The sequence below is a fragment of the Drosophila pseudoobscura genome, chromosome X (genome assembly GCF_009870125.1).
Source record: "Drosophila pseudoobscura strain MV-25-SWS-2005 chromosome X, UCI_Dpse_MV25, whole genome shotgun sequence".
Taxonomy (NCBI): domain Eukaryota; kingdom Metazoa; phylum Arthropoda; class Insecta; order Diptera; family Drosophilidae; genus Drosophila; species Drosophila pseudoobscura.
Window position 1 is genome coordinate 5,786,639 of NC_046683.1, and position 24,804 is coordinate 5,811,442.

At 45.5% G+C, this 24,804-nt stretch overlaps 7 protein-coding genes across 9 annotated transcripts; 3 read left to right on the forward strand and 4 right to left on the reverse strand.

Annotated features, from left to right (window-relative positions):
• The first annotated feature begins 72 nt into the window (after positions 1-72).
• Positions 73-951, forward strand: LOC6901804 (uncharacterized). The gene has a single exon (XM_002134436.3). It carries the CDS (start codon positions 180-182, stop codon positions 918-920), a length of 741 nt encoding a protein of 246 aa, XP_002134472.2. The 5' UTR covers positions 73-179; the 3' UTR covers positions 921-951.
• Positions 930-2,313, reverse strand: Spt7. The gene is made up of 3 exons (XM_001355147.4): positions 2,075-2,313; positions 1,914-2,016; positions 930-1,839 (listed from the first exon to the last, which is right to left on the reverse strand). Exons 1-3 carry the CDS (start codon positions 2,215-2,217, stop codon positions 979-981), a joined length of 1,107 nt encoding a protein of 368 aa, XP_001355183.2. The 5' UTR covers positions 2,218-2,313; the 3' UTR covers positions 930-978.
• Positions 2,314-2,323: 10 nt separating this feature from the next.
• Positions 2,324-4,487, forward strand: LOC4815252 (RING finger protein 121). Its single transcript, XM_001355148.4, has 7 exons — positions 2,324-2,404; positions 2,460-2,695; positions 2,786-2,820; positions 2,909-3,205; positions 3,271-3,499; positions 3,560-3,795; positions 3,866-4,487. The coding sequence occupies exons 2-7, from the start codon at positions 2,648-2,650 to the stop codon at positions 3,984-3,986; spliced, it is 966 nt and encodes a 321-aa protein (XP_001355184.1). The 5' UTR covers positions 2,324-2,404; positions 2,460-2,647; the 3' UTR covers positions 3,987-4,487.
• Positions 4,488-5,304: 817 nt separating this feature from the next.
• On the reverse strand, positions 5,305-7,991 carry Ucp4A (Uncoupling protein 4A). 3 transcript variants are annotated; one of them, XM_033385113.1, is made up of 5 exons: positions 7,409-7,991; positions 6,996-7,350; positions 6,259-6,368; positions 5,574-6,062; positions 5,305-5,515 (listed from the first exon to the last, which is right to left on the reverse strand). In XM_033385113.1, the coding sequence occupies exons 2-5, from the start codon at positions 7,329-7,331 to the stop codon at positions 5,341-5,343; spliced, it is 1,110 nt and encodes a 369-aa protein (XP_033241004.1). In that variant the 5' UTR covers positions 7,332-7,350; positions 7,409-7,991; the 3' UTR covers positions 5,305-5,340. The 3 variants fall into 3 exon arrangements, with proteins under 3 accessions (XP_033241004.1, XP_033241003.1, XP_033241005.1); XM_033385112.1 differs by having other exon boundaries at positions 6,996-7,356; positions 7,409-7,989; XM_033385114.1 differs by lacking the exons at positions 6,259-6,368; positions 7,409-7,991 and having other exon boundaries at positions 6,996-7,130.
• A 123-nt stretch (positions 7,992-8,114) lies between these two features.
• LOC4815383 (replication factor C subunit 4) lies at positions 8,115-9,707 on the forward strand. The gene is made up of 3 exons (XM_001355150.3): positions 8,115-8,363; positions 8,425-9,292; positions 9,352-9,707. The coding sequence occupies exons 1-3, from the start codon at positions 8,254-8,256 to the stop codon at positions 9,436-9,438; spliced, it is 1,065 nt and encodes a 354-aa protein (XP_001355186.2). The 5' UTR covers positions 8,115-8,253; the 3' UTR covers positions 9,439-9,707.
• Taf9 (TBP-associated factor 9) lies at positions 9,662-10,884 on the reverse strand. The gene is made up of 2 exons (XM_002134437.3): positions 10,424-10,884; positions 9,662-10,338 (listed from the first exon to the last, which is right to left on the reverse strand). Exons 1-2 carry the CDS (start codon positions 10,569-10,571, stop codon positions 9,725-9,727), a joined length of 762 nt encoding a protein of 253 aa, XP_002134473.1. The 5' UTR covers positions 10,572-10,884; the 3' UTR covers positions 9,662-9,724.
• Positions 10,885-12,076: 1,192 nt separating this feature from the next.
• On the reverse strand, positions 12,077-24,448 carry LOC4814612 (uncharacterized). Its single transcript, XM_001355151.4, has 5 exons — positions 23,892-24,448; positions 13,465-13,594; positions 13,056-13,396; positions 12,825-12,990; positions 12,077-12,751 (listed from the first exon to the last, which is right to left on the reverse strand). The coding sequence occupies exons 1-5, from the start codon at positions 24,015-24,017 to the stop codon at positions 12,642-12,644; spliced, it is 873 nt and encodes a 290-aa protein (XP_001355187.1). The 5' UTR covers positions 24,018-24,448; the 3' UTR covers positions 12,077-12,641.
• Between the last annotated feature and the right edge of the window lie 356 nt (positions 24,449-24,804).

Consider the following 24,804-nt stretch of genomic DNA (forward strand, 5'->3'; position numbering starts at 1 on the left):
CATTAGATATCTAAACAGATATTATTATCATGTGTGTTAAATTTTCCCATTTCAAATTCAATTGTCTTCACATTACTCATCAGTGCTGCAAAATACCTGCAGTCGGCACATGTGATAGGTATAACTGTAACCAAGAGGGAAATGTCAACAAAAGAACAATAATTAGATTTTTGTATAAAATGCTCGCTAAACAGCAACCCAAAGCGGCAACTAGTGACGCTGATAGCGACTCCGACGACGATGACGCACAAATGCGTCAATTCATGGAAGCCGCCGATCACACACTGCTCACCAATGCCATGTTCCAGAGGGGGGCAGCAGCAACAGACTCAAAACCGGCGCCGGCAACCGTAGCCCAGGCGCCGCCTCCGCCTAAAAGCGAACGCCACTTGGACGAGCAGGGTGCTGCTGCTGGTGCTGGTGCAGCCAGCGATCTACGTATCACCGAAGAAATGCAAACCCACATATGGGGAAAACTTAGCTCAATTATCCAAGATCAAATCGAGTTCTGTGATCAGATACCCGCCGATGATCTACCGAAAGAGGAGCCCTGCCACGACCAGGTGCGCCTCGTGTCCAATGCCGACTGCTACTTGAGCGCAGAGATAGTGGACACAGGACCCCCTGGACCACAGAAGAAGCCCACCATCAAGAGACGCACTCTCAACGAGGACCGCTCACCCGCCGCAAAGGCATTGGCTCTGGCCGATGTGGCCATTAGCGGCGAGTCGATTATAGAGGGAAAGGACACGCTTTCGTGGGCCAAGAGCAAGCCACGACAGGGTAAACTCTTCGAGTACAAAGCGACCGATCAGCAGGGCCACAAGCTGCAGGCCCTCCATCCAGTCAACGAATTCACGGAGCGCCGGATCCAGAACAAGTGGAACGAATCAAAGATACGCCGGAAAAAGAAGAAATAAAAGCGCTGATAGTAGATAAGTGAGAAAAGTTTTTATTCTGATTGTTTTTTGATTGTTACTACGAGTCGAAGTTCGTTTGGAAGCCGGCACTACTGCTGCTGCCATTGCCAGTGCTGCCGTTGCCATTGCTGGCATTCCCAGTCCCCAGGCTACTGGAGCTGGGAACATTCGAGGATGAGGTAGAGACTTGGCAGTCGAGCAGGCCGTACAGCATCTGCTGCTGGGAGACATTGCCAATGGTCATAGTGGAGAGGCCGCCGCTGCTAGAGCCTCCGAGATCCTGCATCATATCGCCCACAATGTTGCCCATGCTCTGGTTGCTGCCCGTGGTGCTGTTGTCGAGTATGTTGAGGAAGTCGTTGCTATTGAACTCCTGCTGCCGCTGCATGCTGCTCTGGCTCTCCTTCATTAGCTGGTCGTAGTCCTGCAGGACACTGTTGAACTCCCCGATCTCGACGCGATTCCTCGTGATCACCTTGTGCTTGTAGTAGTTGTGCACCTGCGTCAGCGATGTCCCCGTCAGCGCCGAGTGGGCACGCTCGAGCGGCAGCAGCTGCAGCTCCGTCGATTTCCGTGTCTTGGGATCGACATCGTAGCAGGCGCGATACTCGCAGATGAAGCTGCGCAGGAACTCCTCGCTGGCATCGGTCAGCAACTGGATGGCCGACTCCGAGCAGTCGGTGAAGCCGGCAAGGCGCAACATTCCACACATGACCTTGCGCAAGGCTTGGCGGCAGGTGTTGCTCGATATCTCCGGATAGTGCTGGGGATCGCCACGCGAGTACGATGTGTCTGCGGTGGGGATGAACCAGATGGGCTTCTGAAACTTTTGCTCCCCGACCAGGTCGGCAGCGTTTTCTGGCGGAAAGTCCACCTCAGGTATCATTTGACATGGATTGAGCAGGTAATTGGAAGATCCCTATAAGGAAGCAAACAATCATTCTTAGATCTGGGCATCTGGCAGAACCGATCCTGGCAATACTGGATACATACGTTTTTGTTGGAGTAAGTGTCGATGAGGGACTGCAGCACCTCCGTTTGTTTCATCACCTCGATGGTCTGGGTGACGAGGGAACTCTTCAGCTCCACTATATGCCTGGAAAATGATAAAGCAATTATCAAAAGCGTTCCCCTCGGTGGAATGTATTCCTTACTCGTTCACCTCCGGTTCAAGCTCACCGCGCTGGCGTATCTCCTCCAGCATGAGCTTCTTGGCATATATGGGCACCAGTTTGTCGGAGAGGTCCTCGGGGTCCTCATCGTCATCGGGCAAGGCGCCCCAGTGCTCCACTTGCATGGCTTCCTTTTGTTAATGCGCCACGAAAATAATTCCTAAAAAATAAACAAATAACGCTGGCAGTGTTGGCTAACGGCACTGATTCTGTAATATGGCAACGCCAGCATAAATTAGAAAACGTATAATTAATCCGACATATATAAAACTAATCACAGCAATGAGCTCAAATAGTTTATTTTACGGCTGAGTAAGTTTCTGTCATTTTCTTGCAATCATTTTTATATGCCGATTTTTTCCGTCAGGGGTCATACGAAATGGCAACGCCGTGACTTGTGGACACGCACACAAATACACTATCAAATTATTTGTTTTCCTTTCAAGAATCCGAAAATTTAGTTTAAAAAACATCGCCAAGATACTGTTGAAACGCAGACGACGGCTTAGATTGTCAGGACCTGGAGCGGTAGGATACAGCAGAACCAACAACGACATGTACCAACAGCACATGGATCTGCATGCTCCGGTGGACCTTAACAAGGTGAGTCTTCGTCGGCATTTCGGTCCGGACCAAAGTGGACTATGTGGCCCCATCGCAACCTAATGATAATGTTCATATTTATACCTTCAGTCCTTGGACGACATGACGCCGGAGGAGCGCATGCGGTAAGTGAGAGGCCCCCCTTCCCCTCTCTGTGGAGACCAAGCTGAAGTCCTCCAACTGTAGCCGCCTGCCTTTTTCTTGATTTTGCAGAGCCGAACACCAGCTGATGGTGGAAAAGCACAGGGGCCACGATGCGATGCACTCGGAAATGGTGATCATACTGTTTGTCACCGTGGTGATTGCCCAGGTCATACTGGTGGAGTGGAAGAAGCGCCACTATAGCTCCTATTCATTGATTACCCTGCTGGCCATGTGGATCATACCGTTCACGATCTCGTGCTTCTTTGGATGGATACGTTTCATTGTAATCTGGGTGATATTCACAATCATTACGGCGCTGGTTATGCGCCGTGCGATAAGCAAGCCCATACAGGGCACAACGCCCAGGTGAGTCATTCCCGATAATCAAAGGCCCTGCCCCAATGTCCAATATCCATGCCAATCCTTTGCAGACTCGTCTACAAATGGTTCTACTTCATCTATAAGCTTAGCTATGGCCTGGGCCTGGTTGGCTACCTCGTGATCATGGCCGCCTTCATGGGCATGAACTATCTGTTCTCACAGCTGCCCAATATCTGGATGGATGTGGGCCTTATGTTCTGCTTCTATGGCCTCTACATTGGGGTGCTTGGCCGCGACATATCCGAAATTTGTTCGGACAAAATGGCAGCAGCCATTGGCGTAAGTGTTTGTTCAGCTTTCGCGCATAATTTGATTATACTCTCCCTTTTGTTGCCACAGTACTATGCCCCGCAGGGGATTCCAACGCGACACTTGGAGCAGAATGTGTGCGCCGTGTGCGGCAATCAGTTGCTGGTTTCTGAAAAGGAGGAGGGCGTCATTGAGAACACATACAAATTGTCGTGTAATCATGTTTTCCATGAGTTCTGCATACGGGGCTGGTGTATTGTCGGCAAGAAGCAGACGTGTCCCTACTGCAAGGAAAAGGTTGATCTACAGAAAATGTTCCGCAATCCGTAAGCCAAGAAAAGCAGCCAGCCTGTTCTCAAAACAATATCTAATGGAAATATAATTCTTTGCATGCAGATGGGAGAAACCGCATGTATTGTATGGCCGTTTGCTGGACTGGATCCGTTGGCTGGTGGCCTGGCAGCCGCTCATATTCTTCATAGTTTTAGGCATCAATTGGGTGCTGGGACTGGAATGAGTCAAGCCAGCATGCGGCAGCACCCTTTCATGGTAGCGTAGCCCTTTGCCTCAGCGTTCCGCAGCGTCTAGTCAAGCAGCACACACCCGCAGACACCACAGATTAAGGATCCCAAAACCAACACCAACACCAAAAGCAAAAGCAAAAACACAGAGACCAATTCTAAGGGGGGGAGCACAGGAGGCCCGCTCCTGCCCATTCATTCCCCATAAGCACACTGCACCGCAAAAACACATACACGCCCCATAGGGAATTATTTTGCTTTTTTTCGGACGGAAGGCTGGACATCCGGATGTCGTTCACAAACAGATACAGATACAGATACAGACACCTGTACGTTGCATCTCTGTCGTAGCGTCGTACATCGTTTCCATTATGCAGTGTTTTAAAATGTAAAAGTTATTGCAATTTTAGATATATACGAGATATATATATATTATATACTTAGCCTGTATGCATCATCTGTGTACATATGTGTGTATGTGTGTCCGTAAGGTTTAATATTAGTATGTCTTTGTTTGTTTCTGTTTTTGTTTCCGTTTCCGTTTGTTTGATGGCACCACTGGAAGCTGGACCTTGGATACGAGATACGAGATTTATGTACCAAAAATATTGAGATCTAAAAACCAACAATAGTGTTGTCTCTTTCACAAGAAAGTGGGCTGAAATAGTTGGGTGGGAAAGAGGGGAAATATTGAGATTAAATTGCATTTAGTCGGAAAAAACAAAAGAGCTTTGTCGGCGTGTCTCCCAGTCGACCAGCCACGTCCCTTATCATGCACACGACATGTCTTTTGTTTTCGTTATCGATCATACTCTTTGGGACTTTTCGCTTGTGCGATTGTGGCTGTCGTCGAAGAATAAGTCTCGGAAATTGGTCCGAACAAATGTGGGGAAAAGAGAGGAAATATAATGCTCTGAAAATAGAGTGTTGTCTCTTTCCCCCAGCATTGGGGCATTGGAGCCGATAGAATGGGATTTAAAATCTTTCAAAATAACAATTTTCACTCTTTATTTGTATATATAGAGTTTTATAATTCTTTTGGGGGCAACAACAATAACAAAAAAGGAAAACGAAATAGTGTTTAAATTGCTTACAGTTTAAAAGGGGATGGAAGGATAGCTGCTGGAAAATGGTTAGGAAAGCCCTCTTTCTCGCTCTCTCTGTCGCGCGAGGACGAGAAACAGAGAGGAGGAACAGACAGACGGGCTTCTTTTCTAGACTTCCAGAGTCGCAAACCGAACAAACAAACGAACGATCTAAAGTACCAGATACATATGCTATGTATGTACATCTAGATTTAAAAACACACATATATATCATTGTATTGCATGTACTATATTGTGGTTTCTTTTAGTAGACAGAAGCTCCAATCATTTTGCGTATCTGCTCGAAGGATAGCCAAAAAGTGAGCGACCAGGGCGCCATCCTTATCCAGCAGGGCAGAAATCCCTTGTACAGCGCTGGAAATCCCTCTTTGGCCACCGTTTGTCGCAGACAATCCACAGACCCACGATAGAGCAGACCGCTGAAAGACAAGCCATTAAAGATCTCCGATTCCTCGCATACTCGAGTGGGATACTCACTTTCCCTTGTTGTCTGTGGGCTGATTCATGATGCGCGTCTTTACCACATCAGCGGGTGTGCCCATAATGGCTGCCACAAAGCCCGCACACACAGAGGCCAGCACATGGACGGTGTGACAGTCGGGCATGTGCAGTCGATCCATAATCAGATGCTTGATCGTATCGTAGGTGGTCAGATCGCCCAGATTGACCAGAGCGGCCCGCTGTACATTCGGTATGCTGCCCTTCCACAGGCCCTTCACGCCGCCACGTTGGACAATTCTGCGGAACGCATGAGCAGCGCTGTGGACGCGCGGCGGTTCACCCATCAGACGGCGACGTCCCTCCATTTGGATCTGAACCTTGACTAGATCGGCGGGCGAGGCGAGCCATTGTGCAACGGCGCCGGCTGTGACTCCGCATAGGGCAGACTTCCATATGGGCAAGGCTTGGCTACCGTTCTGTGTGAACTCTTTGCGCATCAGATCGTAGCTGCAGATACGTACGCCGCTGCAGGATAGGGATACGGATATGGATACAGAGGCGTATTAAATCAAAGCAACTGGAGCCAGGAGGCTGCTGCTAGCAGAGTAGTCAGAGGATGCCACAGGCAATGTTGATGTGTGTGGATATACAATGAGAACTCTTTTAGTGTTTAATTATTTGTTTTTTTGTTTTTTTTTTATTTGGTTGTTTGTTTGCCCACCTATAGACGACGTGTCTGTAGAGCGCCGGTGTCACGCCCTGCCACAATTTGAGGGCGCCCTCCTCGCGTGCAATGCCTAAGGCGGTGGCCACCATGCCGCGGTATTGCATCTGGTTGGTAAATTGATTGGTAGGTAATTGATTGGGTTTTCGGTTTGTATATAGTATAGAGAGATTTTTGCTGTAGTATTTGTATATATTCATCATCGCCGTATATACATAGTACATTGAAACACGCACGCACACACGTACACAGAATAGTATGATGGAAACAGGGGGGCGTAGGATAGGTTGGGGATAGGGGGAATGAGTGAAACATACAAGTGGGGGAAAGGGGACCGGGCCCCCAACTCCGGGGTATATTAAATGGATTATCCAAATACTACTCTATCGTCTTTCGTTTATGGGAATTTTTTCGGGAATCTTATCTCAGCTACAGATACAGATTAGTGGACAGTCGATTAATCAGTAGATAGAAGCAGCCACAGTGTTAATATATATACATATATATACATGAGTGTGTATGTGTGTGAGTGAGGATTAGAGGAAAGGCAGGCACAACGGTGGATGGGAGGATAAACCAAAGCCAGAGACGGTGACGGTGACAGCCATATAGAGTAAGAGAGCCACAATATACAAATAACAGAACAGAGAGCACATCAAAACCAAGAGCAACCAAAAGGCAAGCATATCACATACGAAACGAACGTTCGTTCAACTCAAAAGGTTCTTACTCACATTGCCCTTGGCCCCTGAAAGGGTAGTAGTGCTGCCGCTGGTGGTGATGGCTGTGGCTGTGGCTGCTGTCGCCTCTCCTTGTATCTGCAGCCGCGTCTTGGTTAGGTCCAAGGGATATGTGGCCAGCTCGGCCACAGAGGCAGCCACCACAGAGACAATGTAGGTGCAGGCAAATGAATCGGCATAGTCGTACTTCACGGGTCGCAGCTGATGCCGTCCACTGGAGGAGCCTGAAGCGGCAGTCGTTTTGGATTCATCGCTGGCACTAGCACTGGGACTGGCACTGGCACTGGGATGCTGCGATTGGGCTGTGTCTGTGGCTGCGGCCGAAGTCATGACTTCAATCGGCGAGGAACTGCAACTGAAGTAACTCAAAAGTAAAACAACCCACGTAGCAATCTCCGAATACTCACACGAGTCTCAGATGGCAATGGCAATGGCAAATGCCTTTCTTTCAAGGCTATTTATTAACGCTAGTCTCAGGGTCGCGTGACCTGTTGATGGCCTGCTCTGCTGCCTCTGGTGGCCGTTCAACTTTCGCGCAGCTGCTGCTGTGTTGGGCGACCAGGAGATGATTTTGCGATGCCTTTGTTTGTTGTCCAATTGCTTCCGTACGGATTTTACATAATAACAACGACAATAGCACGGCAGCGGCGGCAGCAACAGCAGCAGCAGCAGCGGCAGCGTTTTGGCAACGATGTCAAATGGTGTGACAAAAAGAAGAAAAAAGGGAACAACAAAAATCAAATCGAATCGTAATCGGCTTGTCTCTTCCCGCTCTATAACCACTCGGGGGCACGTCTTATCATGTTAGTTTCCACAGCTGACGACGCTGCTGCTCTATTTATATCCTTTGGAATATATATTCTGTGAGTGCTGCACTTATCAATTGTAATACGAGGGGGAGGCGAGGGGCGAGAAGAGGAGCATCCAATACAACAAAAAAAAACACAAAATGCAGTGGCGGCGCGACAACAACAAAAATAAGCAGGTGCTGCCACCCTTTCGGATTTTTCAATCGATAGCATGGCAATCGATGCGCGCCAAAACAAAATCGGCTTTTCGTCTTCAAGGTATATTGGGAAAAAGGGGTGGATTCTACCCTGCATGAGATTGCTGTTCCGGGCGGTTTTGCTTGCAGTCCATACCCTCTTTTTCCTCCCATTATGCTAGCAAATGTGTAAAATTTGCATCCAAATTTGCAAATATTAAGAAAACAAACGCTGCCTTGAATTTTATTGTGATTAATCATCTCAAGATGCAGGCATTTTTGAAGACTGGAAAATCTGGCGCAAGCAGCGGGTCGGACAAACCTCAAGGCGGTAGCGTAGAACGTCGCAAGCCACCGGCTCCATGGGTGGAGAAATAGTAAGTCCCATCGAATCGAATGGGGAAATCAGATTTGATGCTTATTTGTTGTTCATTTCAGCCGCCCCAGAAGCGTTGATGATGTGGTGGAGCAATCGGAGGTGGTGGCCGTGCTCCGGAAGTGTGTGGAGGGTGCCGATCTGCCCAATATGCTGCTCTACGGTCCACCCGGCACGGGAAAAACGAGCACCATCCTGGCAGCAGCACGCCAGATATTTGGCGACATGTATAAGGATCGCATACTCGAGCTGAATGCCTCCGATGAGCGTGGCATCAATGTGGTGCGCACCAAAATCAAGAACTTCTCCCAACTGTCGGCCAGCCATGTACGTCCCGATGGCCGCCCAGTGCCACCATTCAAGATCATCATCCTGGACGAGGCAGACTCGATGACGCATGCCGCTCAGTCGGCGCTGCGTCGGACCATGGAGAAGGAGAGCAGCAGCACACGCTTCTGCCTCATTTGCAACTATGTGTCGCGCATCATTGTGCCCATCACGTCGCGCTGCTCCAAGTTTCGCTTTAAGCCGCTCGGCGAGGAAAAGATCATTGCCCGGCTGCAGCACATTTGTGAGCTGGAGAGCGTCAAAATCGATCCGGATGCGTACAAGACAATTGTCAAGATATCCGGCGGCGATCTGCGTCGCGCTATAACCACACTTCAGTCATGCTTCCGTCTCCAAGGCTCAGAGCACACCATAAACACCGCCGATCTGTTCGAAATGTCCGGCGTCATACCGGACTACTTGCTGGATGATTTTATGGACGTCTGCCGCTCGGGGAATTATGAGCGTCTCGAGCAGTTTGTACGCGACATCGGCTATTCGGCGTACAGTGTAGGCCAGATGATGGAACAATTGGTGGAGTTTATTGTCCATCATCCGAACCTCACCGATCCGCAGAAGGCAAAGATCTGCGAGAAGCTGGGCGTAAGTATTGGGGGAGTTTTAGCCTGAGCGATGGCTTTACTTAGCTCTCTTCTTTGCAGGAATGCTGCTATCGTCTGCAGGATGGCGGCTCCGAGTACTTGCAGATTATGGATCTTGGCTGCTGCATCATTCTAGCCCTGAAATGAACATCATACATACCACACCCCATACACTACAAACATATTTATAGACCCAGCGAGATCAGGTAGTTGCATTTTATTGAATCGTTTGTTCTTGTCTTGGGTATTCTAGTTTGTGTGGAAGACGTCTCCTACACGTCCTATACGTCTCCCACCCACGCGAATGCCCAAGAAAACAAAAAAGATTCAAACAAATGCAACTGCCTGAAAAGACACAATCGAAACAATGTTTTTTTTTACTACGGAAGATGTTGAAAATATACTTTAATAATTAATTTGTATTTTTGTTCAATCAGTTCGCGACAAATTCGAACTCCTCCTCTTCGCGTTCCCGCTTTACGGCCGAGCTGACGCCTGTGGCACTGGCACTGGTGCTCGGAATGCTGCCCACGGCCACCGCATCGCTGTCCACCTCCATTTTCATGTCGCCACCGGAACTGGTGTCCGTCTTAGTGTCTGCATTACCAGGGACATTCTTCGTTGTGGTTGTGAATTTGATGACGGGCTTGGGTATGGTTACCACCTGCTGTTTTGCCACCACAGAGTGGGCACGCTTCGGCCCATTGGCACTGGCCACGGGCTTTACGACGGTTTTCAATGCGCGCGCCTCCAGTGCCGATTTGGGCATCTTCTTGGCTTGATTTGTGGCCCGCAGCTTGTAGTTGACACCGGTGAGGCAGTAACGGTCTGGGGGCAGACGCAAGCCGCAGTGCGGCTTAATCGGTGGCAGTGGCATGCTATTCCGTATCTCGGCTACCTTCGACAGGGTATGACGCGGCAGTGGACCGGTGAAACTCTTGTCCAGCGCCATATCAGTGGCCAGGCGGACATCGTCGAGATCGATGGTCTTCTTGCGTGCATGATTCGCATACACCTTGGCATCGTCCAATATGCAGGTCACATATCCTACAAAAAATGTTGTTTAGTCAGTATTCATATTGTATTCACGCGTTTTAAGGCAGCGTTAGTTGCACTTTTTGGCGGCACTTACGGAAGGTGAATTCCAGCAATTGGTTTACAACGCGCGGCTCATATTCCTGGACATTCAGCTCCTTCAGTATGGACATTATCACCTGTGCATCTTTCGGAACATGCTTGATCTGAGCATTAATCTTGGCCTTTTCTGCTTTTTCGGCCATCACGCAAAAAAATAGATTTTAAGACATAAACAATATGCTAGTGTTGTTGGGTCGTTCAGGGCAGAAAAAACGAGTGTTGTAAAACCATCCATGGAAAAAGAAGATTTTCTCGATTTTGATATTCAGTTTAATGTTATTATCTAGCTCAGACTCTCAGCACTGAACAAATAATTTTATCCGATAAATTCAAAAATTTTCTACTAAATTGGATAATTTGAAGCCCTGCTTTTAATTTAATTGTTTATAAAATATGGTTTTAACAAAAAGGTCAAGGAATACAACGTAAAGAGTGCACGGAATGAAACGTAGTGTGTATGAAATGTTACGTCATTGTTGCTGATGAACAGGACATTTTTATACCCTATTTCCTTTCATTGATATTAAAATTCTGTTATCCAAGCTAATTTAAAAGGTAATTAATAATAATCTCTCCCAGATTGCCTTTTTTTTACCTATTCATGCATTTGATATATTTTTTATATATATATATTTTTTTATGTCTCCATACCGATACCTTCCTTTTCTCCAGGGTATGCAGATTGTTGCTCATTCCGTGTCACGTTGCGCGACAGTGTTGATAATTTTTCGATAAATGTTGCTGGTAGCAAACTGCCCATACATGTTGACAACGGTAAGAACGTAAAATTTTATTATGTATAATATTGTTGCAGCAGGTTTAAATGTTTTCGAGCAACATTTCTGACCAAAGAAAATCGGCAAAAATGTTGTCAAATGTTGTCGCACTATCGTACGCAATCATTATTAATATCATTATTATTAATATCGAAATATCAAAATATAACCTTGAAATATATCCAGATTAATCGATATTTCAATACATTTTATCATCTCTACGCTGAAAGCTTAAACCCTCCTTTCGCCTTTTCGCCATTTTTTTTTGTGTGAGGTCCTTGTCAGCGGATTTGTAACGAACATTGTTGCGTATTGTTTATTAAAGAACAGGACAATGTTATGAGCGGATAGGGGGACCTCTTGGAGAAGAAGCAGGATGTTCAAAATATGCATGCAGTGCTCCTCATTCTACCGAAAATCGTAATTCATCTTCCTAGAAACTTTTGCCAGTAACTGCACTCTCGAAAAATGACCTGAGTCTTAAGAGACACAATCCGATTTGGAGATGGCGCCTTAATCAACGTTTAGCGCATTATATTTTGAATGCTGTCGGCAAAGTTGGCCGCCTTCTAGAGCGTAGAGATGCAGCCTCGACCATGAAGAGGACCATGCAACCCTTGCTCAGCAGAGGCTTAACGAACGGCGACTTTTGCTCCTCCCCGCGGCCGGCAACGGCGATAAAGAGACTCCTCGATTAACGTAAGAAAACTTTTATTCATTAAACGTACAGATCTACATACAATATGCACTATACTTGGAAGACAAATTAGAAGCTTGTCGCGCATTACATTCATATACATTACACAATGGTGGTGGCGGGGGTAGGGGGGAAACGGAAACTCTTTCAGCTTACGATTACATACATATTTTTCTTTTTTTCATTTGTTTATAGTAGTATTATTAATATTATTATTATAGGGCTACACATGTACGTTACACGCTACAATAAATTAACTCTTTATTGTTTGTTGTGTGTCTTTTACTTTGCATATTTCATTCATTCTTTCTTCCTTTCGTTTCCTCTAAACATTCTTCTTTAGGTGCCACAAAAGTTTTGCGCACCAAAAACTTCGATGCAACCTTTTGACTCAAGTCCCACAAAATCGATATATATGTATATCTATTTATATATATAGCTCTATAGCTCTACAAAAAAAAAAGATTCATATGAATAGATTATTTTCAGAATGTAATTTTGTTGAAATTTTCTCCTTCTCTCTGGGGATTTGGACCCTGAATTCTCATACATATATCTATCTACTATACATATATATATATATATGATCTCTGATATATCCTGGTCTCCTTTTTTGTGATATATATTGCAGGGTAAAGACGTGCGGGCGGGGTACTGCTTTCTGTCTTTCCTTCGTTCGTTTCGTTGAATCCTTCTTCAGCTGATGATGCTCTCTTTACCTCTAGGACTTCTCCCACCTCCTAATAGTTGTAGGGTCCATATTGCGAGCCATGGTAGTAGGGACCCGGATAGATCTGTGGCTGTGCATAATTGGCATACGGCGGATACGGTGGCTGCTTCTGCGAGTACACTGCAATCGAAAGAGGGTTAGTTAGACATACTGCTGCGTGGAGTGTAATGGAGTCCCTGAGACTCTTCCTTACCAGGCATCAAGTACTGCAGATTCAGTTGCTCCTCCTTCTCGCGCTCGTTGCGCAGACATACGGCGGCACCCGACAGCAGTATGGCCGACAGGAGGCATGTCCCAATGCCAGCCCATGCCACAATGTACGACCAATCGTAGGCAATCTTTGTATTGTCCCGAAGAACCTGCTCAGTTGAGGTATACACAGATTAGAGAGGCATTCCGCTAGAGGTATGTTGTATGTACATACCGTATTCCACTGCTGAAAGTAATCCTCGCCAACGACCTTTTCCTTCTCAAAGAACTCCACCGTATGCCAGAGACCCATGGCCCCGGCAGCCAAAAGGCACGTGACCAGCAACAATATCGATGTGGCAGTTATGGCGCCCGAAGAGCGCTTCCAGCAGCCGGACAGACCGGTCCAAAAGGCACAGAAAATGGTCACAAAACTAATGATAAACAGGGCAATGCAGGAGCGCGCCAAATGCAGTCTCGATGTGGCATCCTCATTGGCGATTTTCTCATCCTCCGCCTGCGGAAAGTAGTCAATGTTCGAGCAGTGTGTCTCAATCGGTGACAGATATGTGGGCACTATAAACGAGTCAAATCAAATCAGAGATTAATAGATGAATCTTTCGGGTTCCTTCCGACTTCTGTACCTGCTGAGGCCGGCGGCCGTTCCTTGGGATAACAAATGCGGAAGAGTCCACGTGTTCTCGTGTAGTAGTAGTACTTCATGTTCATGTTGTACAGCAGCGACTCGGCATCTGAGTGCTTTGAGGCAAAGGCCTGGAATTGGAAAGGATAGAGGCGGTTGAGGATTAGTCAAGGATTGCCAAGTAAGGAGAGTATAGTACTCCACAGTAGTTCCACCAATCAGCATCAATCCCAAAGATGACAATTCGATCGTCTCTCGTATGCCTCTCCATAATTTTTGGTGCCTGTGTGGGCGTGAGTAATGATCGATTGAGTGTTAGCAGCAGCGGCTCCAGTGAGAGATCGAGAGCGACATATAAACACGTTCCGCACGTTTTCCTTTGTGTGTGTGTGTTTTTTTTTTCGGAATGCATAAAACGTACAGACAGACGGAAAAAGTCCCAAGGTTCTCTCTCTTTCTCTGTCTCTCTGTGCGGGGGTGCTCTCATGCATTAAAGGCATTCAAAAGTACAGTGCGTTTCCCTAACATAAGGCGATGAAAGATCGAAGAGAACTTAGAGACTTCCAGTTAAGGAACTTTTTTAATGAAACTCTGGTATTGAGAATATTTAAAAAAATGGAGTTACCCCAGACGTATTTCAATACAAAACATTACATATTTATCAACTTTTTCAATAGAAGAATACATTCCTTGATATTCGTCACATCCTCCATTTACCTTTCTTTAAAAATCTACATCTAGTAGATCGTGGAGCATTTCAAAGTTATAGAAGAGAAGGCAAAACCATTTGATGTCATATGGTTCCTGGGATATCCCAGTGGCACCCCTTAAATATCATCCACAAATGTCCCCGAATGTGCTGCTTACAACTTTCCCCTAAGCGAAAGGACATCACGAGCACATGTTCCATTGAAAGAACTCTCTTGTATTCGTGATGCAAACATCAACATTACATTCTTCCGCTACTCATGTTTTACACATCAAATAGCATTCAAATAGGGTTGTATAGGATTGTATGCTTCTATGTTTTTCATAGCTTAGAGCCTGAAGACCTATCCCTGTGACAATAGAACTCGTAACATCTCTTATTCCCTTCCAATCGAGTCCCTACTTCCGTACTTCATCAATCCCTATCTATTATCTGTCATCGTCTCATTGCATCATTTCAATATTCACTATTTTTTGGCAGATCTCGCACGTAAAAGATGTCTAATATTTCGTAAAGGGCAAAAATCCCAAAAATTAAAATAATATCACGTTTCACACGTCTCTGAAATTCTATAATTTCGGGGTCTCTCGCTGCTCTCTTTGAAAACAAAATAGACAGAGAAGAGACTCCAAGCAAGAGAGAGGCCCCCTCAAGACGGGTTTTTCTTTCGCATTGAATTTTCATGAAAAAAATATAAAGAAATAAAAAGAAAAGTAGGAGAAGCGGAGGAACGAGTCAAGAAACGTGTTTTAGTTTATGGTATGTCCGGCACGGTACGGTACTCAAACAAATCAACAATAGAGGAAATACCAAGCCGAAAAAAAATACCCCACAGACCCCAACACCCAGAGAAAAGAGCCCTGAATTGTTTGTGGATTTACACCTAGATTCCAAAAAGGTGTACCAATGGATTTAATCCGAGAGTGGAAATCGTTAAAAGAAAGTGTACAATTGTGCATTTTTATTTATTTATTTAAAATACAGATATTTCCCACATCTATATATAAATGTAGTAATCTATTTATTTTCAGGTGTTTTATATTCCGATTTAATACGGGCCCCATTCAAAAATCTTCTTAGATACATTGCATTCTTGTTGTATTCAAAACCCGGGATATTCGATTTTCTTTTCCATATGGCGTTTTTCTCTGAGTGCAGATCTGCCCCACTCCAAAAAGGGTGGGGGCTTCTCATATTCGGATCGAAAAGCATTTCAGTCTTTCGGCATTTTTGTTTGTTTCTTTTCGAATCTTTTGGGTGTTATGTAAATTTGGAAAATATGTTCGCTTGCATAACGCCATGTCTGGGATCTCCTCCTCCTCCCTCTGCTCTTTCACTTTTTCCCTTTTTTACAGCTTCTGCCAGATACCACCACGCCCCAATGCCCAATGCCCAGTGTCCAATGCCCCATGCCCCATGCCTCACAGGTCTCTGGCTCTGGCTCTGGCTCTGGTCTCTCTCTCCGTCATACATTTTGTAACTTTCTTATGAAAGTCGTCGTAAGGCAATTAAGGGCTCCACCTCAAGCTCCTCCTCCCTCCTTCTCCTCCACCTTCCCACCTCACCTTCAATTCAATCGAAGAAGGGGGGGGCGAGCGGATTAGAAATGCATTCATGTATGAAAGAAAACAACCAAAGGAAAAACTTTAAAAGGAGAAAAACAAAGCAAAATATTAAGAAATCAGCCGTGTGTACCAGAGACCCCAGTGGGGCTGCCGCCCCCAGACTCTGTGGCGACTTCTTGAAGTCTTGAAAATGTTGAAAAATGTCGGAGAGAGCATTTGGAAATTAATTAAATCGGTTGGTTAAGTGGATTAATCTGGCATATCTCAACATAAAGGTACGAGCATTGCATCTGTGAGATCTGTGCGACAGAGGAGGGGCTCCGCCTGTCGGGAAGCTGTGTGGCATCAAGTGTGGCAGAGTGTATGGATTGCAATGGTGCCATGCTTGATTAGTGGCCAACATCTCGAAGAAAAGATACACCAAAAATGTACCAGGAAGCGACTGTTGCATCTAAGGCATACATCTGTGTCGTTGCAGAATCAAAATCTATCTTGAAAATTGCCTAAATACCCAAAAAGTGGCTCCTGAATACTTGGTTTTTGTGGCTCTCTTTGTCCCCTCTGGGGGATCCTTTGAGTGCGATTACAAGTGCACATTACATTGAATTTTGTTCTTGTTCTTTAAGAAAATAAAATCCACAAACCCTTGGGACAATTAGGAGCGCCACTCAATTTTATAATACAATCATAGAGGCTCATGGTAGGGAGTGCTGATCAAATCCATGTTATCCATAGATTTTTCCAAACGATACCATAAACGACGCTCAATCAATGCACTTCTACAAAAAAATAAAATATAAAACCGAAAGAAACAATTGTAATCTCGACTTTTTTTAAGTTTTTGTACCGCAAACAAAGATACATTTTTAATTTAAAAGCTCAACACTTCCCAGACGGCAACCTGAAGCTACAGGAGTGTTTTGGGTCCGATTGATGGTTGCATTTTCAGTATTTCAAAGTTCAATGCAACCAGGTGTGGGGCACCTAAGTTGTGTGATAAAAAGAAGCACTAGCATTAAAAAAAAAAACATTAAACAAAACCGTTTAACGCTTGCCCCAACTCTATCAGAAAATGTTGGCTTGCTTCGAGGCGTAAAAATGCTGTTGCATAAAGTAATTACGGGATAAAAAATAAATAAATTAAGAAGCGAAATATGCAGTCTTCTGCAATCTGCAGTGCATTTCCTGGAATGATCTCCGTTAAATAGAGGATTTATCAAATCGAATCCCCTCCCGTCTCCAGTTCGCAAGTGAAAAGCATTTCAGGGGGAGACCGACACTGAGGGGCGGGTAGAAGGACAAAAGGTAAGAAAAAGCTCTGTACAAGAGCAGCCCGTCGAGCACCACAAAAATTCTCTATTCGTTTCCCAATCCAAATCACGTAGCCGCAAGTGTTCGCCGGAAATACAGGGGGGTTTCCAATTCCGTTGGGCATGGGCATGGGCATGGGCGGCGCTCTGTTCAGCGGATCAGTGTCGGATCATTCGGACAGAGAGCACGAGCACAGAGCACATCGGTGCTGCACAAACAGCCACAGAGCCACATAGCCACAGCCACAAGTATTTTTATGACACCCAGGCGAAAAACTAGTTTTTTTTTTGTAGTGGAGATGAGGAGCGGGGGGCTATGGGGCCTAGGCCCAGGCCCAGGCCCACCAGTGCACCACCTTTCCGTCCTCCCAGCCTCCCAGTCACCTCCCCCTGATGCAGCACCTGGCGACTACGACTACGACGACGGATGTCGGTGATTAGCCAATCGGTAAGGGGGGGGCCATACATGTGTAAGGCGGATAAAAACCAGCCACAAGCCACAAACTGGATCCCTCTCTCTCCCTCTCCCTCTCTCTCTCAGGGGTTCTGCAGCAGCAGCAGCAGCAGGATGCCAGTGTGTCCCAGCCCCCCTTCTATCTTCTATGCCTCCGCCACTGGCTTTTCAGCATTCCAGCTGCTGGCTGGCTGGCTGGCTGCTGGCAAAACGCGCTCAAGTCAAGGCCGCGCAACTTCTACCCACAAGAAGAATTTGTCAGATTTTTGTATTCGGAATTCAATTGCGTTTCGTTGTGTGTGGGCGTGGCCCCCAGAAATCGGAGAACATACATCTCTTGGGCCAAGAGATTTCAATAAATGAATAATTTATTTGCTGATGAAATGCAGCATAAAACACAACAGACAATGACGGACAATTTCCAGCTGGATTTCCATGCAAAGAAAAATCTCTTTAGATGGTATTCTATGGACGAGCATGTATACACTGAAAGAACAAAAATTCCTGAAGAAAAGCGCCTGAAGGCCAGAAAGGGTATGCCCTTAGTCGTCTCGCATTTGGTAGATTTCTGGTTTTTTTTTATTTTTTCAAAAACAAAACAAACCTAAAATATGCTCGTGGGAGCTGCGACATTGACGACGAGTAGTAGATTTATTTATTTTTGTTGTTTTCATCTTTTTGGCCACTCCGCTCCCCTGTTTGCACTTTGGCCCACACATGGCAGAGCAATTATGGCCAGAAAGAGCAAAAAGAGAAGCTTCAATTGTAAAAATACAAATAAAAGTAATAATATTTATAATAGAACTAGAAGATTCCGCACCGAAAATAAAACACACGCGGAAGTGGCTACAAAGTGATAAAAAATATCATACAAAAAAATACAGAAAATAATATCGCACACGTTGGTGAGACGTTGAAAGGAAACCTGAAACTTTGATTGAAATCAAATGATTTGATTTGTTTATTGAACAAGGTGGGGTGAAGGGTGGGGTGTGGTGTGGTGTGGTGGAAGGAAACCAGGGGGAACACAAATACAAATCGAAATACCCGCGACGATTATCGCTAGAAATTTTGTTTGCTTTGGGTGTTTGATCGTCGTTTGGTTGTGGGGAAGCGAAAGCAGCAGCCAGCTCGAATGAATCGCACGCTCAAATGGTCCGGAATAATGATGGATCTCTCAGGGGGGGGGCGTCTCCGTCTTCTCTAGGTCTCTCCGAAGAATCGCGCATGCGGATAATTGCAAAGCAAAAATAGTGTTTAAAACACTTGTTCCGGGGACCTGATTATATGGATATGCTCTTCAGGAAAGAACCCAAGAAATACACTCGAAGAAAAATTTCAAATATATTTATTTGAAATATTTCAATTGCAGGCCTTTTGCTCGGTTAAGTAGAGAAGGAAGGAAGCTAGGCCCATGGAGGTATGATATGTATGAGGATATGTTGCATCCTCTACAGAAGAAAGTGGAAGAAACCGAACGAAATACGATTATACATAATCGTAGGGAATGGGGAGAGCCTAGAATCCTCCAGCAACCAAAAGAGGAATCAATTTCCACCCGCATATCTGGGGAATGCAGTGGAGTCTAAAAATCTCTACAGCCTCCAGAAATGTACATATGTATGTATAGGGATTTCTCTCATGATAAATGATGTGTAATAATCTTCAATAATTCAGCCACAGATTGAAGTCCCTCCCTTTCGAATGGTGACTGAATCTCTCTCTAAATCAGTCATCCCCTGTCCCTGAGGCTTTACGTACTAGTCGGTTTTTATTTCAATTTGCTGACATCATGTGAAATTCCAAATTGGTATATCACCTCCGATCCAATCCAATCCCATCCCCCATCCATCTATCGATTCTGTTTATTGTTTGCTGCTGCTGATGATGTTGTTGGATAAATGCTTGGGAATTAGCATAAAGTGAATTGCATTTGGCTCTGACTCTCGACAATGTCTCTGTGGCGAAAATTACCATGCCCCCATGGATATGGATATGATATGGAGCCGGTGTTTGAACGCGGGGAATGTCGGAGCCCGTAGACACCCCATAGAGGAGACATTTACCCAGTAGTTACTTCGGGTTAATGTTTCGGAATCAAGTAAACGTTTAGATTGAATATGAATCGAATTTGTTAAGTACGGAATTGCGCTGACTGGGAAAGGTGAATTTCGGTGTACATATCACATCATATACTCAAGGACTACGAATGCAGGAATCGACTCCTAATTTGGCGGGATCGTAAGGATTCTAATTTTTTTAATAGAAATTAAGAAATGCATATTTATTTATTTTAAAAAAATCTACTATTCAAATCGGAAAAAACTGTCTTATAGAAACAAATTTTCAAGATTCTTAAGACATTTAATGAAACAAAATCAATATAATATCCTTATTTAATAGTATGAAGGGAACGATGGCTGAATCACCTTGAAGAAAGGACAGTCCCTGGCTGGCCCTCTGGCTGGGAACATAATGTTTCCTTTCCAATATAGTTTTCTTTGTAAAATAGCAGTTTCAAAGTACAGAAAGTACTCGGGTGTCGTGTGTGGAGAGGGAGAAAGGCAATTAGAAAAAAAGAGGTAGAGGTAAAGGTAGAGGTAGAGGAGAAATAAAAAATGAAATCTTCTTGAGGCGTTTCGAGGCTTAATTAACTATGGAATTAACATGTGTTGTGTGTCTGTTCCAAGTGGCGGCTTCTGCCACCAATTGCTGCTTGCTGCAATCAATTCAAAATCAGAGTGGAGTCGAGTCGAGTCGAGTCGAGGAGGTGGAGTCGGAGGCGGTGTTGGAGTCGGAGTCGGAGTCGGAGTCCGGGGCAAGGCGCTTACTCAGCGTAAAAGTACAACACGAGATTCATTCATGGAAAGCAGCCAAAAAGGAAACATCAACGAAACAGCCCCACAAAGTGGGGGAAAATGGCAAGTCAGCAGCCAAGTGGCTTTTCATTTGATATTTTCATGGGTTTTCTTCATGGGTTTTTAATTTTTTTTTTTTTTTTTTGTATAAGCCAAGACAAGAAAACGTCTCCAAATCCAAAAAATTAAATGAAATACAAGAAATGACGGATGAAGAAACGAAACGAAACGAACGAAAAGACATACAGACAGACAGACAGAAACGACGAACGAGAAAACACAATGAAAGATACAATATATGCAATGAATATATGAAGAAGGGTTTTCTCTTTTTCGTATTGACACTCCACGATCCACGATCCACTGGGAGCCACCGTCGAAGTCGAAGTCGAAGCCGAGGCCGAAGCTGAAGCCAAAGCCAAAAGCCAGAGACGAGGCCAAAACGCAGTTCCATCAAATTGGGTTTGGGGTGCTCCGGGGATTCCAATGCGCGAGTCCCCCAAATCCCTCTCGCGTCGCTCCCCTACGGCACTCCCCAGACTATAAGAAAAACAAGAAAAGAAAGAAAAGACCAGGCCCATGGCAGGGGATCGGTACGAAGAGATAGATACCCTCCTACATTATAGAAAAACACGCATATTCGGTGGATTCGCTGTACAAATTTCCCATAATCGAAAGACCCCGAAAGACCATATTCCTTGCCACTGGCCATGAGGAATACGGATCTCTTTTTAATCGTTTAATATCGATTACTCCTAGGTTTCGTTTGAATGTAGATCGGGGAATGTTTTCTGTCGAAGACCACGTGGCGTAACACTAAGATATATGTAAGTCTTATGTGGGGAGAGGGAGTATAGAAGACTATAAGATGGGTAAATAAATATTTTGTGCGAAGTATCATCTGCAACAGGTTTAATGGTTTATCCACAAGCCGAGGGACCATTTTACTAAAATAAACTTTTAAGAGATCAACAAAACTCCTTCCGCTCCGTTTGAGTTAGCTAAAATACCCTCTCTTCAAGGGGTATGGTATGTATGCAACACAAGACAACAAAACAAAACAACAACAAATGCGATGGAAGAAACAGAGAAATACAGCAACTTAGGGCCGCCAAACCGAGAGCCAGAGCCAAAAGCAAAAACCGGGCAACCAGCCGCATACCAATTTTGAGTCGTCGTCCGTCGTCGTTGTTGTCTCGAAAACGTGAATCGAGTGAAAACTCAACTCGAAAACCCGTTTGGGCCACAGCGAGAGAGGGGCAGCCACAGCTCGTTGGATCGCCAGAAGGGGCGGATGGGGAGGGGGGGTATGGGTAGGAGGAATGGGATGGGATGGATACAAAAGATACAAAATCCAAAGCCAAAGCCAACGCCAAATGGTGGCTTTGCCTTTGGCTTAAGACAAACAAAAATACCAGAGAGAGAGAGAGAGAGAGAGAGAGAGAGACACTTGGGGCATGAGGCATGGGGCATGTGGCAGGTATCGAGTACACAAATAACGAATGAAGGAAGAATGAAGACGGGGTCCCAAAAGTGCTTGAACTTTGTTGCAGCCACAGGATCGGATCTGTTTTAGAGATCAGCAATTAATGAAAATAATGAAAGATTGGATGATCGATTAGGTCTTTTTCCTCTTCTTATCGTATGTTGCCTCCCATATGTACGGAGGTATTCGTTTCTGTGCTAGAAACTTGATGTTGTTTTCCCTCTGAACTTCCTTGGAAAAGGAAGGAAGGAAAATGCATCGAACATAGGTTCAAAAAAACATACAAATAAGCCATCTTTGAGCTCGTTGCAGATTATTATTATGTGTAGAGGTGTGTTACGACATAGTGCAGATCCAGTGGGCTCTTTTTCCATTATCAATGCCAATGTGTCAATAGTTCAATAGATAGGAATGCAGGAATGAAACGCAATGACCTTTTCACTTCTACAATCTTGAGCGTGCATCCCATATCTGTCTGGCTCGCAGCAGAAGCATGGCTTTCCGGTTTCGCTTCTATCTTCTTTCTGCGTCTATCGTTCTCCATCCAAAAAGTCTGTCTACGCTTCCAAGGGATGATGCACTTGTCAGAGGTAGGAGGGGGATAGCATGGTTTCCTGTTCGCTTGCTTCAGGTAGAACGGCAATCAGCCGAGCAGTAGGAGGCGGAGAGTAGGAGCTCCAATTACCTGCTGCTCTTGCATTTCGGGCCACTTCAAAGGCCACTAAAGTCCCAATCGATTAAGGGCGGAAACCCCAGACAGCGAGGTCAAGAGGTAAATGAATACAAAAATTCCCATCGTTCCCTCCGATTAATTCTAATGGCTTCATATAGCATATGATCTCTCCACGTCTCCCACAGAGGGAAGGGGGATACAGTAAGAGCTATCTCTTTTGCAGAAAAATTATTATCCATCAAATCTCAAGCGGCGACGGCGGCAAAACTTTCGGTGGAGACGACACCGACGACGACGACGACAGTGGGAGCTTCACAGTCAGAAACGTGCAAATATTTTCGGCACACACTTTGGAGTCTCTTTTTTTTTAGTTTGAACTTGTTTTGGAATGCGAATGGTATGCACGATCACGCCTCGAACACTCTCTCTCTCTATCTCTCTCTTCCCGGCTCTCCTTCTAATGTTCTCCCTCTCTCTGGCTCTGTCTCTTTCTCAGTCGACAATTGCACCTACAAGCAGCGCAGCCGCAGCCGCAGCGGCAGCGGCCGTTAATTGTTGCCTGCGTGTGCGTGTCCGTGCATGTACGAACATGCAAAATGGGGAATTATGATGGGGGGGCTGGCTCTGCCGTGGCTTCTTCTTCTTTCTTTTATTTCCCATTCATCGTTGCGGCTGTTGCTGCCGCCCGGGGAGTCTCGTCTTCACGTTTGGCTTGGCTAAGCGCTCGCGTAGAAAGTTTTAACGTTAACGTAGCGGCCGTTGCCCACCGCTGTCCCCTCCCCACCTGCACACACTTCTCCTCCCCCCCCTTCCGCTCTGACGGGTGTTTGCTGTTGTTGTTGGTCTGTTTGCTTTCGACCTTTCTTCTTTACTCACTCTCCGCCATGCCCTTATTTTCTTTTGGCTGAAGCGACTGTTACTGTTACCCACCGTACTGTTGCCCGCTACCTGCGCTTCTGATTTTCGCTTGCCACAGTGGGCCTCACACACACACATTTACTTGTGCGCTGTACAAATATTTATACCCAACAATTATTGGATTAATAAGAGAATTGATATGCTTCTTGGAATAAATGGAGATTAGCAGTGCATTCCTTGGATCATATTTTTTGTTGTGTGTGTTTTTCATGCACTCCACCCACTGTCACCAATGTAAGCTTCGTTTTCAGCCTTCCATTAGAATCGAGATTAACAGTTTATTTTTTAGATATTTTTACTGCTTTTCATGCACGGCACCCACTGTGACGGAACCCGAGGCGCGCCTGCGGCTTCGGCAAAGATGCACCGTTTTGGATAAATCTTAGCCCCCCGCCCGTGCAGATCTGTGCTAGGGGGAAGGTTGGGGGCGGCTTCGTGTTGTTGGTGGTACTAACCTGTATCTGATTGCGCCAGACATCGTAGTGGAGCCAGTTGTCCGTGGAGAAGGCAATGGCCAGAAGAGCGGTGGCGATGATCGCACAGATCGTCGCTATCGACAGTGTTACCGCCGAGCAGGGCATTCTAGATGCGTTACGTTTTTATAGATGATGCTACCTTGATTTTCCAAACCGAAAAGCCGAAAAACCGAAAGACGAACAAAAATACAACTGTTGTTCGCCTCTTCTTCTTGATTTTTTCTTCTTAACTTCTTTTCACAGCTAGATTCTGCCTCTTTTTTTTTGTGCTGCTGCTGCGCCAGAAACCAGTTTTGCAGCGGCAGCAACGACGACACACAAAAAAAAAGTTCGAAAAAAATAAATTAATTTAGCAACGGGGCAGCAGGTAACACACTGACACAGGTTACAGGTACACACGCACACACACAGATGCACTGTCTTAACACTCGCCGGAAACAAGTTAGTTAAGTTAATCTTAAGTTAAGTTAACAATCTCCGTTGTTTCGTTGTTCGCGGGCCAGGTGAATTTTGAATTTGATCGGAGTGGGGTTCTGGCACAGCCGTGTTCAAATACGCCCGCCTTCAAATGTTGCTAGGGCCTAAAAATGTTGATCGGCAACAAGCGTGCGTTGCAGAGAGGGTATGGTCAACCAGCAAAACGGTCCAGACTATGCAACGCAGGCAAGCCAAAATCCACCCCAATTCATAACATACCGTGATTGTTGTACAGGCCTTGTCAGCAATCACAGCATGTCGTTGATCAAACACGTCGAGGTGAGGTTCGTACGGGCCGTGGAATGTTGCTGGACCGATTTTCCTCACGGTCCTTACCTTTCTGAGGCCAGAAAAGAGAGCGTTTTTCTCTCTCTTCCGTTTCAAGTATGAGCTGCGCTCTCTCCTCTACCTGCCA